The sequence below is a fragment of the Ursus arctos genome, unplaced genomic scaffold, assembly GCF_023065955.2.
Source record: "Ursus arctos isolate Adak ecotype North America unplaced genomic scaffold, UrsArc2.0 scaffold_24, whole genome shotgun sequence".
NCBI classification, from domain to species: domain Eukaryota; kingdom Metazoa; phylum Chordata; class Mammalia; order Carnivora; family Ursidae; genus Ursus; species Ursus arctos.
In genome coordinates, this window is record NW_026622919.1 from 38,268,378 (window position 1) to 38,282,339 (window position 13,962).

Here is a 13,962-nt window from a genome sequence, read left to right on the forward strand (position 1 = left end):
TTAAAAAACTCAACTTCTGAACATAGTACTTGATTTTTTCTAAATGTTTTTTATTATGGAAAATTTCGAGCAAACATAAGAGCAGAGATCGTGATATGATAAGCTCCATGTACCCGTCACCAGCTGTGACAGTTATCAGTGGGTTGCCAGTCTGTGTCATCTGGACCCACCGACCCACCCATCCACCCCACCGCCAGGTTATTTTGAAGCAAATCTCAGACATCATATTGTTCCATCTGTAAACAGTCCAGTGTGCTTCTCTAAAAGATGAAGACTTTTACAAATACCATGACCGTGGTATCATTATCACACCTAAGAAATGTAACAGTAATTCCTTAATATCATCAGATATCCAGTCAGTGTTCACATTTCCTCAGTCATCTTACAGGGTTTTTTTGTCTGTTTTCATAGTTGTTTGAATTTGGATCCAAGCAAGGTTCTTGCATTGTGGTTGGCTGTCAGGTCTCACGCACGTCTATAGATTTTCTTCTCCATCTGTTTTTTTACCCTCACAACCTTCCGACGAAGAGGATGAGTCATTTGTTCTGCAGAACTTGCCACAGTCTGCATTTTGCCCATCAGATTCCCGAGGTGTCATCCAGTCTCTATGTTCCGTGTATGCCCCTGGTTGTTCTATCTGGAGTCTTGGCTGGTTTCAGGATCAGCGTTTTTCTACCAGTCTGTTTCATAGGTGGTATGTGGACTTCTGTCGGGAGGTTCCTAATGCATGGTTGTCTCCCTAATTGACTGGCTTTTACAGGCTTTTGGTGCTGTAGTTTACAAGTCATGTTTTAGCTTTTGAGAACTGAACCGTTGGGCACATAGCTGCTCCGTCTGGGGTGGGATTGGGAGGCCCAGAGCTCTCTAACCCCTTAGCTACCTCGTCACATCTCCCCCTTCCCCTGTAGTCCTTAAGAAGCCCCCTGGGAATCTCGGTTGCTGGGAAAACCTGGTTTGGAAGCCACAACTTGAAGCAATGTTTGAAGTAACCTTAAACTTAGAAACTAAAAGTTACTGAACTCTTGAGCGAAGACTCATCGCTTTTAGTTATGCAGTTGGTTCTTTAGAGGACTTAATGCTTTAGCCCTGGGACAAAAGACTTCATCTTTAATTCATACTCCGAAAGTCTAAGCCTTCAGCTAATAATTAAGAGTTACTGCTTTTTGAGAAGAGTAAGGATATTTTTTTCAAAAGAAGGAGATAACTTTTCTCCCTAATTAGGAAATATAATACATGTCCACTATAAAAGTACATATTTAGACCAGAGTTTCTCCACCTCTGTACTACCGACGTTTTGGATGTCATATAAGTCCCTGTTGTGGGGCTGTCCTGTGCATTGTACGATGTGTAGCGGCCTCTTCCCACTGGGCACGTAGTCATGACCTTCAAAAATGTCTCCAGACAATGCCAAATGCCCCTAGGGGAGGGGGGAGTCATCTCTTGAGACTCACTGATATAGACAGACCAGTAAAGTATAAAAAAGGAAGTAGAAACCACCCAGTCTGTAGACCGTCAGTCCATGGAAACGGTAGAGAACTCGGAAGAGTAGGGGCGGAGCTGAAACCCACAGACAGGTAACTGGCCTGAGTCCTTGGACTGCAGCTAGCATGGAGCAGGGATCCATGAGAGACTGAAATAGTCCATTACGAGCATGTAGATCTTACAGCAGACGATGGAAGCAACGCTTCTAAATAAGGGGACACATCAACACCCAGGACTGAACTGTGAGAATAGACTGCCCATCTTCCAGTGAGCGCAGCTGGCCTGCAGGGCCAGCGTGTGCGTGGTGGGATGCATGCTGTGGACTCTCGAGCAAACAGGCGTGGGAGAGGAATTTGGGATGAACTTTGTGTGTATTGAAGTTGCCAAAAAGCCAGCTGTTATTTAGAACTTTATTCAGCTCACAAAAGTAAACAAAAAGTTTATTCTTATCTTTTACAGATACTTTCATCTCAGAGTTGATTAATTTTTTATATTTTGCGCATAGCAACATCCAAAGTCTGTTAGATCTCTATGTGCTCCTTTCACTGGGGGAAAGCTGGAGAAGATGCTTTTTTGGGTTTTAGTCCTCCAAGGCCAAAGAACTAAAAACCCAAGTTCTGTGTGATGCCTTAACCTCATCAGGTTATGAATCCAATAATACTTTAAGGTTATTTGTTGGTCCTTCGTGGAGTGTGGATCTTGTGATTAAATGGCAAACAAGACTGGGGGATTGAGAGCATGAAGGAGTGGGGTTCGGTGCAGGATTCAAACAAAAGTTAGTGATGGGAGAAGCACTACCTACTTTGTAAGTTTTGCCTTGAGCGATATTCACGTAACACAGTGTTTCATGAAAGAAATTAAAAATTAAACCCTGGATAGAACATGTGCTCATTTCAGCACTAGACCTCATTAATGCTCTTGACACATTTCCCACCAAGCTAACTTGACCCGAACTCCTGAAATGCGTGCAGGCATCCGTGTTTTGCCTGTCCTGGCCTCTGTTCCCTCTGGAACTGCTCCCTCGCTGTGTCCTACAGATTGATTACTTCAACAATCAGATCATCGTGGACCTTGTGGAACAGCAGCACAAGGGGATCATCGCAATCCTGGATGACGCCTGCATGAATGTGGGCAAAGTCACCGACGAAATGTTCCTCGAAGCACTTAACAGTAAACTGGGCAAACATGGTCATTTTTCCAGCCGAAAGGTAATGTGTTTCATGAGAACTCCCTCTCCTTTTGATCTGTAAGATTTTCCCCATTGTTTGACAGGATTAAATGGTCTTAAATGTTGGTTTAAAAGAATGTGCACTGAACTAAGCAAGAAAAGCCATACACCTCCATTACGTGACTTAACTGCTGTAAATAAATCCTGCCTCTCTGGTTTATGGGATGACAAGATTGATAAAAATCATAATATCCAGGAGAGGGAGCTCCAGACTATTCCATTTGCTAGAAATGGGGAAAAGGAACAGGATTTTAGAAAGCATGATGTCATTTATAACCAATAGGTATAGAGGCCTTGTTCATGTGCTAGAATTTTGCTCCTGCATCTGATCATTCCGGCACTGAAAACAGCGTCTGTCCTTGACTTTTCACTGTGATCAGTTATCAAGTGTAGTATGTGTGCTCTGCCACAATTCTTCAGACTATGTGACTTTCTTCTAGCTGTAATTCTCCCCATCTCAAGGAAACTCATTCCCCTAAATGAATGGGTATCGTTTTTTTTTTTTTAAAGATTTTATTTATTTATTCGACAGAGACAGAGACAACCAGCGAGAGAGGGAACACAAGCAGGGGAAGTGGGAGAGGAAGAAGCAGGCTCATAGCAGAGGAGCCTGATGTGGGGCTCGATCCCAGAACGCCGGGATCACGCCCTGAGCCGAAGGCAGACGCTTAACCGCTGTGCCACCCAGGCGCCCCGAACTCCCCATTTTCCACATTCTAAAAATGTTATTAAACAGATCACATTTCTGTAATAAATGGTGGCAGTTGAGGTTGTCAGACCTTTGTGCTTTGCATATAGTATGTTAGTCGTTAGTATTTGTCCTAGGAGGGGCACACCATCATCCTTGAGTGTTCCCTATAAATACCAGCTTGTCCAGCAACCATACGCTGAAAGAGAAACAGGCCCCATGCTCCGTCACTTCCATAAAGAAAGGAGCAAACATTTCTGCTCCTCCATATTTTCATGTAAATCTATGACACACTGCCAATTTTTTTAGCACGAATAAGTCTATTTTCTAACTCTGTCCCCTTTGAAATGATGTAATCAGAACAGTAAGAATCTGCAATTAACTAGATAAAGCATAAATCATCAAGAAATAGATTACTGGCTGATATTTACTTTAGGCCAGTTTATTTCCCAAAGATTCTCCTTGGTCTGTGACTGAGGATTGACTTGAATCCCTCTACAAGTCAGTCAGCTGTCAGATACTACGGTCTGACCTTTGACATAAGGGTTCTGGTCGGGGTGTTCTTCAGTCATTTCCCATGTATAACACAAGTGCTTAATACATGCCTCTCATTTCCCAGACATAATTCTGGGTGCTGGGGACAGAGTACTGAGCCCTCAGAAGCACCCTATCCTGTTTAGAGTGATCTAAAGAGGGTACTATTACATTATTACAGGTGTCCCGTCTTCGAGGGCAGGGTTATCTACGTCCTTTATAATCCCAGCCTGGGTCTTAGAGACTCACCTAACATCCTGCCTACCAAATGGTAGGTAATTAGCGTTTGTAAAATTGAATTGACTTCAGTCACGATCATACCAAATACATCTTATGGAATATTGAATTTTAAACTAAAACATGCAGGGCTCCACTTCATTTAAATAGATAACTATGAATCTCATGATAAATCACCTCATTTTGATTCACGCTGGCCATTTGTACACCTGACTTAAATTTGTCCACCAAATATTTTGAAATATAATCTCATTCTTAATGTAGCCACTCTACGTAGTACTTTTGAACAGTTGCCGTGGATTTGATAAGAAATTGCAAAATAATAATTTATCTGGGGAGACAGGAATTCTCCCTTCTTTTTTAAGATTTTATTTATTTTATTTGAGAGACAGAGAATGAGTGAGTGGGTGGGGAGGGTGGAGCAGAGGGAGAGGGACAAGCAGACTCCCTGCTGAGCATGGAACCCAACACAGGGCTCAGTCTCACGCCCTGAGATCATGATTGGAGCCCAAAGCAAGAATGGACACCTAGGCGCCCCCGGGAATTTTCTTTCTTTCTTTTTTTTCCTTTAAATGTGACAACCCAGGTTTCTCTGACTCTTCAACCAGGTGGCTCTTTTTTCCAGCATCACGCCCCCCGGCCCCCCCGCCGCCTTGTCTGACAAGGTAAGGGGGCGGTGATGCTGGAAGAAGTCCCCCCTGAGTTGGGGACTTTTAAAGTGTGTTAATTTCTGGGATTATTACTCTAATGAAGGGAAGAAATGGAATAACCAAGCTGTCAGGATGTTTTCATCACTCTAAATCTTTCTGTTAAGTAATGCTATTATCCTGTACGTTATGCCAGGTGTTATCATTTGCTATTGGTTACAGATTAGCTCGAGTTACTGGCATGTTAAATAAGAGGTTTCTGCCTTGTATTTATTTAGGGGCTAAATGGTTTCTTTTACATTAAAGTTATCATGGAGAGATAGGCGAATGATCCAACAAAGCATGAAATTACTGTTTAAAATATGGTGAACATATAAAGTTAAACGATATACGGAATTTATTATTTTCAAAGCATAAAGAAAAATCTAAAACCTTCTGTGTTCAGATCACTTGAGACTTTGCAGTATCCAGATATAAGAATATTCAGTTAGCATGGGCATCTCCTGGGTCCTTTTCCACGAGGAGTTTTATAAATGAAAGGGTTTTGTAAAATGGTTAACAAGAGAGAAGGAAAGAGGGATCCCATTTTTTGGAGACGCTTTTGTATGTTAGATACTTAGATCTCCATGGTTCATTTACGCTTCAGAACAACTCTCTGGGATAAGTAATTATTTAAGGACACAGACCAAGTAGGTGGTAGACCCAAGATTTGAACTTGGAAGTCTGACTCTAATTTACTGTAATTATTCACTTGTCTGATTAACAAACTCTTCCATTACTAGTCCAGTTATCCGTGCAGAAGCCACCATCCTGTTTGGAGTTGTTTGGTAGCTAACCGTGCACCTTAAGTTTTTGTGCATAACCGCACTCAGTGCTTTACGGATTCTTGGGTGTCTGCTTTAGAACCTGTAGGGTACTGCGGGATCCTTCACAGGGCAGACAAAGGAGCCCGGGCGCTACTGTAACAGGGAAAATTGTAGGAAACTGTGGAGACCACCACCCTAGAAAAACTGCCTTTCCATAAACTATTCCTCTTCAGTGAGAAATAACTGCAGGAAGTTGACCTTCTCTGAAATGAGAGCCCTGAACTTGACTCCCAGCTCAACAAAAGACAAGTGAGCCAGGCCATTGTGTACATAGGAGAGCAGGCATTACATCTGGTCCCAAGAATCCTTCCCAGAACGACCACCTATGAGCTGCGTGACTTGGGCCAATTACATTCTCTCTCTGACCCTTAGTTTCCTTGTATGTAAAAGAGAGCTCCTAATACTGTGAATTTCAGTTGTGAGGAATGTGTGAGATGTACGTGCCCAGCAGACAGCAAGCTCTCAGTGTGGTGTTCCCTAAGTGGAGCATGGAACAGAAAGAGACTGTTATCAGTCAGGGTAAGCTGGGCCACTTATGACATCAGCCAGGCTTTCAGCGTCAGAGACGGTAGAAGTCCACTTCTGTCCCAGAGACCTGGACTTCTTCCGTCCTCTGGCAGTTCCATCCCCTTGCCACTATCCTCCTCTGCATCCAGATAGTGGGAGGAGAAGAAGTGCTGAACAGGGTCACCCACTTCTTACCAGCTTTGGCCTGACACAGCCACACTTCCTTTCTGCTCACTGTCCGCTGTCAGCTCCTGGTCACTTGGCCATATCTGGCTGCCAGGGTGGCTGGGAAATGAAGTCCAGCTGTGTGGACTTCTGGTGAAAGCTTGCAGGCTTTACCACATCAGCCCCACCCAGGGTGATTTCATTCATAATGGTATCATGATTTGTGACTCTGTCATCATCTTACATGACATTGGAGCACATCTTTAGGAAAGTGAAAATAATCTGTTTTCAAAATAATCTCCTTATTGATTTCTTAGCTCTGCGCCTCAGACAAAATCCTGGAGTTTGATCGAGATTTTCGAATTCGACATTACGCAGGGGACGTGGTGTGAGTATCTTACTTGGGTACCAAACGCGATGACTTGCATGCAACTTCACTTCAGCAAATAGAACCAGGGAAAATAAACACTGTTTTCCTATTCACTTGTGGTTTTTAGTCATTTCACAGGCTAATATATTTTCATCTCCTTACTTAAAAAAAAAAATTGGCTTAGCTTCATTCATTCCTTGCTTTTCCAACTTTTCTTGAACACTCACGATGGCGGCCATGCACAGTCCCTGGCAAGGTTGGCACTTAGATCAGCTGATGAATAAATAAATCATGGGAGAATGTGAACTAAGAGAGAAAGATGGATAAGATTGGCCTTTTTCTGAAGAAGCTTACAGTTCAGTGGTGGACACAAGCAGATACATGAGAAGTCACTGTAACGAAGAATGGGAGGGGTCAAACTAGAGGAGCATGAGGCCTTATGGAAACATTGAGGAGGAATAATTAAGCCAGGGCGAGGAGCGTAGAGAGCTTTTGGTGGAGAAAGTGATATCCAACCTGAGTCCTAAAAGTAAAAGAGGCTTAGTCAGGGGAAAGAATTAGGAAGGGAGGAGGTAGGGAGGGCATTCCAAGCAGGTTTGTGGGCCCAGAGCCAAGAGCCACCATTGCATGCAAAGAACCACAAGCAGTTGGGTAACTAGTTTTGCCATATTATTTTCCAAGTGTCAGTTGAAAAAGTGAAATTCTCACAAGCTACATTTTCTGGTCACAATATAAGAAAAGTAGAAATTGGTAAGAAAATATAACTACTTCAGTATCAGGGTCCCCTAGGGCTGTCGTAACAAATTGGTGGCTTAACATGAGAGAAATGTTTGCCTTCCCAGTTCTGGAGGCCAAAAGTCCAAACTCCGGGTGTCGCAGGGCCACACACTGGATGTTCTGGAGGAGGACAGTTCCTCACCTCTGTCAGCTTCTGGTGGCCACAGGCATTGCTTGGCTTATGGCTGCATCTCTCCAGTCTCTGCCTCTGTGGTCACACTGCTGCCTGCTCTTCGGTGTGTCTGTGTTAAAACTCCCTCTGCCTCTTTTTTTTTTTTTTTTTTTTTTTAAGTAGGCTCCACACCACACTCATGACCCTGAGATCAAGACCAGAGCTGAGGTCAAGAGTCGGACACTTCACCGACTGAGCCACCCAGGCACCCCTGCCTCTGTCTTAAAACTACAATTGTGGTGGCATTTGGGGCCCACCTGGGTAATACAGGATCAGCTTCCCCTCTCAAGATCCTTGACATAATCACACCTTTTTTCGAAGATCACACCCACAGGGGCTGGGGGATTTGGCAGTCCATGTCAAATCCCTGTCTTTCGTGTGGGGGGAGCATTTTTCAGCCTGCTACACTTAGGATGCTTTGTCCACTGAACACCGCTTCTTACCTGATTATTGTTTAAAGTTTCCTCTTTTCCTTCCTCCTTATTTTTTACATTAGGAGCTCTCTTCATCATAACCCGTTACAGGAAGAGATTACATAACAACAACAGCAACAAAAAGGCAAATGATCATCTCTACAAATGCCGAAAAGCCATTTAAAGAAATTTTAATAGCTGTTCCTGATTTAAATTAAAACTCTGAGTCATAAAATAATATGGCTTGAGATGATCACCCCATCTGTCAAACTAGCCATTAGTGCTGGAATGGCGCCGTTCTCCACTTGTTCTGGTCCTGTTCCCAGGTTCCAGAACACTGAAGAGGGGAGAGGCAGCAGCGTGCACACTCTCCCACTGAAAATGCGGGCCTCACTTACAGGACGCTTCCTTTCAGTTCGGAAGCATCAAAGCAGAGCTGGTCAGAGGCCTTGGAGACCAGCTAGCCTGGCCCCTTTGCTTTATAGACGGAGAGACTTATGGGACGTGTGTAATAACACTTTTATCCAAGGTCATTCAGCAAGTTTATGGAATAGCTGAGACAGTAACTAGTTTCCAGACTCCTAGTCCAGAATGCTAGCTGACCCTTCCAAGGGATATTCAACACCTCAGACTTCCCCCCTTCTCTCCTTCAGCCCTTCATCCTTTTCTAGGTTCTTACTGCATATCTTCTGTGCGCACAATGTTTTACAAGGTGTGGTCTTCTCCCAAAAAGAGTTTTCCGTGTAAGATTGCAACATACCTATATGGGTGTGTGTGTGTGTATGTGTGTGTTTATTTCTACTCAGCAATGTGCATACACATAATATACACACATTTACATGCATACATCAGTACAACTAAAAGATGGCCTAAAATAATCGCCATACGACTAATAACAGTATTGTCAGCATTTAGAAATAATCACATGATGTAATACTTCTATCTGTGAGAAGCCCAGGAAGGCTGATGCTAGTCCTTAGATGCTAGGAATTATTTTTAAAGGGAGAAGTGGGAAGGGTGCTAGAAATATTCAGGAAATAGTAACTAGGTCCATTTAAGTGGAGTGTGTCCTTTTAGTAGCATTAGAGAAGCGGAAATGCCTGGAAACGTAGATTGAGATCAAATCATAATGGCCAAAACAAGGACTTTGCAGTTTGAACGTTGTAGGTTAGATAAAAGATTAAGAGTCGGGTCGCTTGAAGGTTTCAGTCAAAAGTGACTCGAAGGTCTTAGGAAGCGGATCTAGGATGCGGGAGGCAAGGAAGGAATTTGGGACCTGGTGACCTTGCAGCTCCTCTGGGAGGAGGAAGGCAGGAAGTTTCTCAGAGAATCAAATATGTGAGGCTGGCACATCAGTGAGGGGTCAGGGTAAGACATCTGAGAATTATCTACATCGATGTGATGATTGTCGAGGAAGACAGTGCAGACAGGCAAGAAAGCCGAGCTGCCGGGAGCAGGTGCGTCTAGAATTCCTATTTGCGCAGCCTCTGAGCCTCCATCGCTTTTGTGCCCCCAGCAGTGTACTTGCTCCTCCTGGAGTCCACGCCCATCGCTGCAGCAGAGCAGCTCCCATCCCTCCTTCATCCCACCCGCAAACGTAGCTGGCCTCTCAGGACCTTACTCCTCTCCCTCCTCCAAACCACGAATGCCGGCCTCCTTGTTTCCTCTCATGTACTCCATGCACGTGCCTGCTCTTCTCCCTGCATTTGATCTGTTTCCCTGTGTGATCTCCTCCCTTCCTCTTTCTCCTCTGCTTATCCAAATCTTACCATCCTTTGCAGTTCTTCTTGGATTCTTTTATCCCACCCTGAACACACTGAGAGAACCTTAGGCAAGTCACTTGACCTCCTTACGGAAGAGACTCTTAGTTCCTGTATGTTGCGGTTTTGCTTTTATCTTAGGAGTGCTGGATGATAAACACAGCTATCTTTTTAAGAGTCGTCTTCTTGAGGTAAGCAGTAAACCAGTAGAAAATGACGGTCTTAATCACAGTGACGGTACTGATGTTTGCTCCCCTTTGAGATAGAAACAACGTCCCCTCTATTTAGTAGGTAAATTTGATGTTCTTTAACACCGAACCAAGTGGACAGTATTAGCTCTACAGATGATTGATGGCCTAATTAACAGTGGAAAGGCTTGTAGACTTGTCGGAAAGCTTAAATGTGGCTCTTGCTTGGTGAATAATGCATGTTTTCTGTGGGTTTTTTCCCTCTACTAGCTATTCGGTCATTGGATTTATTGACAAAAATAAAGACACTTTATTTCAAGATTTCAAGCGCCTCCTGTATAACAGGTAGGATTGAAATTTTATTCATTATCTTTCCATTAAACTCTTTGACACACGTGTTGTGTAATATGTATGCACATGATTACTTTTAGGTGGCGATTTTAAGAGCTTCTGGCAAATTTTCTAGTTCTGTGCGATCGTAATGAATGAATGAAAGAATATATTACTTAATGATTATACAGTCTATAAAATTAGGACAGGGACCTACTACTAATATAACTTTCCTTGATTTCTCTTGGGTTGCCTCGGTTTCTCTGTTCACTTCCTTCTGGCACCCCTGCCAGTGTCCCCAGGGGAGGCCAGTGGCAGTGGGGGTGGGGTCTTGGATCACCTCTGGCCCAGATACACATTTTACACAAGCAGATTCCACTGTAGTCTTTGCCTCCAACTAAGAGACCTCCACTCTTAATATCAGAGTGGCATCTAGGGTCAAGGTTGACAAATCCTCAGTGGACAGAATCTTTCCACAGTCCAAGAAGATGTGGAAAAGGTGTGGCAAAATAACGCCAGGCAAAAGACAGCACGTTCAAACCCTGTACGAATGCTCTGGAAAGAGGCCTGGAAAGAAGACGAGCTTTGAGCTTCACAGCCAGTTTCTTCCTTTGGATGAGAGAAACGTAGTCACACACTTACTAAGCCTACTCGGGTGGCCAAGAGATCATCAGAAGTGTATTGAACACCTGTGAGCCATACGTTCTTCTGTGCCTCAAAATGCAGCCGTGAAAACGGTTTAGGCTGCGTCCCTGCCTCATGGATCTGCTCTTCCAGTGGAGATGACAGTTAATAAGCAAACAAGTCACTTGACGGTAGTGACAAGTGCTGGGAAGAAAAATAAAGTAGGTAGGAGATGGAAGGGTACAGACAAGTAGTGGGAAGGGAGGCATTATAGAGAAGGGTGGTTAGGACAGGCTTCTTAAAAGAGGGGACTTTTGAGCAGAGACCTGAATGAGGTGAGGGAGTGAGCCATGAACACGTTGGGGGGAGAGCATTCTGGGCGGAGAGAGCAGCCAGTGCCAAGGCGCCAAGGTGGGAGCGAGCAGCACGGGTGTCTTGAGAACAGCAAGCAGGCTAGTGCGGCTAAAAGCAGAGTGAGGGCTGGGGAGCGTAATAGGGAATGAGTTCAGGGAGGTCAGCAGGGAGTGGATCCTGAAGAGTCCGTGAGCCAAAGTTACGGATGAAGTACGAAGAGAATCTGTTGGAATTTGTGATGTGATGTTTTTTATGTGTTAACTCCCTAGGGCTGCCGTGTAAAAACATACTGTAAAGGGCAAGAGTAGAATGACTAGTAATCCAGACGGTAGTAACAGAGGTAATGAAAACTGGTCAGAGTGAGTGATATTTTGAAAGTGGAGCCAACAAGATTTGCTGATGGATAGGGCGTACGGCATGAGAGAAAAACGGAAATCTGAGACGAAGCCTGAGCAGTGGGGCAGGGATGCTTGAGGTGGGGAGGACGGTGGGAGGGGCTGATTGGGTAGGGGAGATGGAGCATTTGTTTTGGATATGTTATGTTATATTGGACATGCCACTGGAAGTGCCAGGTAGACAATTGTAGGTATGCATCTGGAACTCTGGGTAAAGGAGACACTAGAGATACAAATTCATGGTCATCAGTCTATTGACAGTATTTGAAGCCATAAGACTAGGGGAGATTAACAAGGGTGAACTGAGACAAATACAAATATAAATGGCCAAAAAGACTAATTCTTGATATTCTCCAGCATTCAGAGTCAAGCAAGAAAGAAGCATCTAGCAAAGGAGACAGGGCTGCCAGTGAGGTAGGAAGAAAGCCAGAAATCTGGTGTCACGGGGCCAAGCCAAGAAAAAAGTGCTTTAAGAGGAAACAATTATAAACCTTGTCAAATACTGTCAAAGTCAAAGTAAGGTGAGGACCAAGATTAACCATAGGATTTGCTGCCATGAAGGCCAGTGGGACTCTTGACAACACTGGTGTCATAGAGTCATGAAGATGAATGTCTGACTGAAGTGGGCTCCAGAGAATATGGATAATGAGCATGTGGAGACATGGTGTTTAGACAGCTCTTTCAAGAAGTTATACTACCAAATGGTTCATCTCTGTGGATGTCGAAGGCGCCAAGGACCGTGATGGAGCCCTCGGCACCAGCAAGTTGCATGGGAATGCAAGAGGGGCTCCAAGTAAGAATTGGTCGTGGGGAAAAGGGACTTTTGAAAAGGAGTTTCAGTGCTTGAACTTTCAGGTAAGATGCACCCACTTTGAGGGACAAATGACAGAGTCTGGCATTGCTCTCTGTAGTAATGTCAAAAATTCAAATTGGAAAAATGGCTTCAGTTGGCCAGTGGCAGTGTCGGCATGTGTTGCCAGGGGAAGGCAGCCGGGCTGTGTGCCAGGAGGCTCCAAGAAGGTGGCATTCGTTACCTTTGTGAATTTAGTATGGCCCATAGGTTCAGCTTGGTGAGAGCAGCTCCACCTCTTAGTGATGGACTCGTGTAATCCCAAGCTCACAGGACCAATATAGAAACAAAGCCACATGGGGATTTATTTCCAGGGAAAAATATGACCATCACATGCAATGGAATATTTGCATATAGTATGACAGGCTGTTTTCCCCAATTGGAAAACCTGCTTGGGAAGTCACATAGCAGCGAGAATTCTAGTTTATTACTTGACGTGAAAAATATTACCCATCAATCCAGAATGCTTAGTTGCTTGGTAAGCACAGAATCAGGACAAAGGGACTTAGGTAAATCCCATAATTAAAGGCATCAGGCTCAGGTGAATCTGTTTCACAGTAGGGATGGTCTTGCAAAGGTCTGTTGACTGCAGCTTTTTGTGTATATCCGCAGAATAGGAAAGGCCTTGCCAGTGGGGTGGGGAAGTCTTGGATTTCCTTTGGCTAAAACCATCCTCCCGGATCGTGTTGAGACGTGCTTCCTTTGCCTCTGGACACTTCAATGCTTCCGTGGCTAAACAACCTCCCCAAATTCCTGTTCTTTCCCGGTATATATTTAGAGTAATTTTTGCGTTTTTGCATCTCTAGTTCTGTAGATCTTGAGGGTATACTTGCGTATATGTGTGCGTGTGTGTGTGTGTGCACGTGTGTGTAGACGGAAAAGAGGAAGGGAGCGAGCCGCTGGCACACCAGATACACAGACTTTACTCTCTACCTCCTCACTACTAAGCCAGATAAATTGTCTTATCTATTAAACCTACCGGGTTTCTGGATAAATAAGCTTCCCTTTTAAGGAAAGGGTTCTTTGAAATGTTTGAAAACTATTTTGTTAATATTATATGCATGACTTACTGGCCCCAAAAGTTCATTCTCTTTAGAATGATTGTGTCTGTTTTGATTCATTATGTATCAGTTCTACTATTTAATAATAATAATGATGATGATGATAAACATCTTATTTCCTTCATTTCCAACCTTTCTCTCTCCCTCCATTATACAAGGTAAAATATGGAAAGAATCTCTAAATATTGCCAGCAGTGAGTAAGGTCGGGTAGAAACTGCATAGACCCAAAGTCAGCAATCTTCAGTCTTCGCTCTGCATCAGAATTTTCAAAGTACACGTGTTCTGGAAGTTCTATTCAGTGTTAGGAAGACAT

The 13,962-nt window shown here is 43.9% G+C and overlaps 1 protein-coding gene across 2 annotated transcripts in view; it reads left to right on the top strand.

Moving 5' to 3' along the window:
• Window positions 1-13,962, top strand: part of MYO1D (myosin ID) — a 331,010-nt gene that overhangs the window by 103,257 nt on the left and 213,791 nt on the right. For both annotated transcript variants that reach the window (XM_044390721.3, XM_026517625.4), the window contains exons 11-13: window positions 2,520-2,690; window positions 6,672-6,742; window positions 10,305-10,379. In XM_044390721.3, coding sequence (XP_044246656.3) covers window positions 2,520-2,690; window positions 6,672-6,742; window positions 10,305-10,379 — 317 coding nt within the window. The remainder of the gene's footprint in view (window positions 1-2,519; window positions 2,691-6,671; window positions 6,743-10,304; window positions 10,380-13,962) is intronic.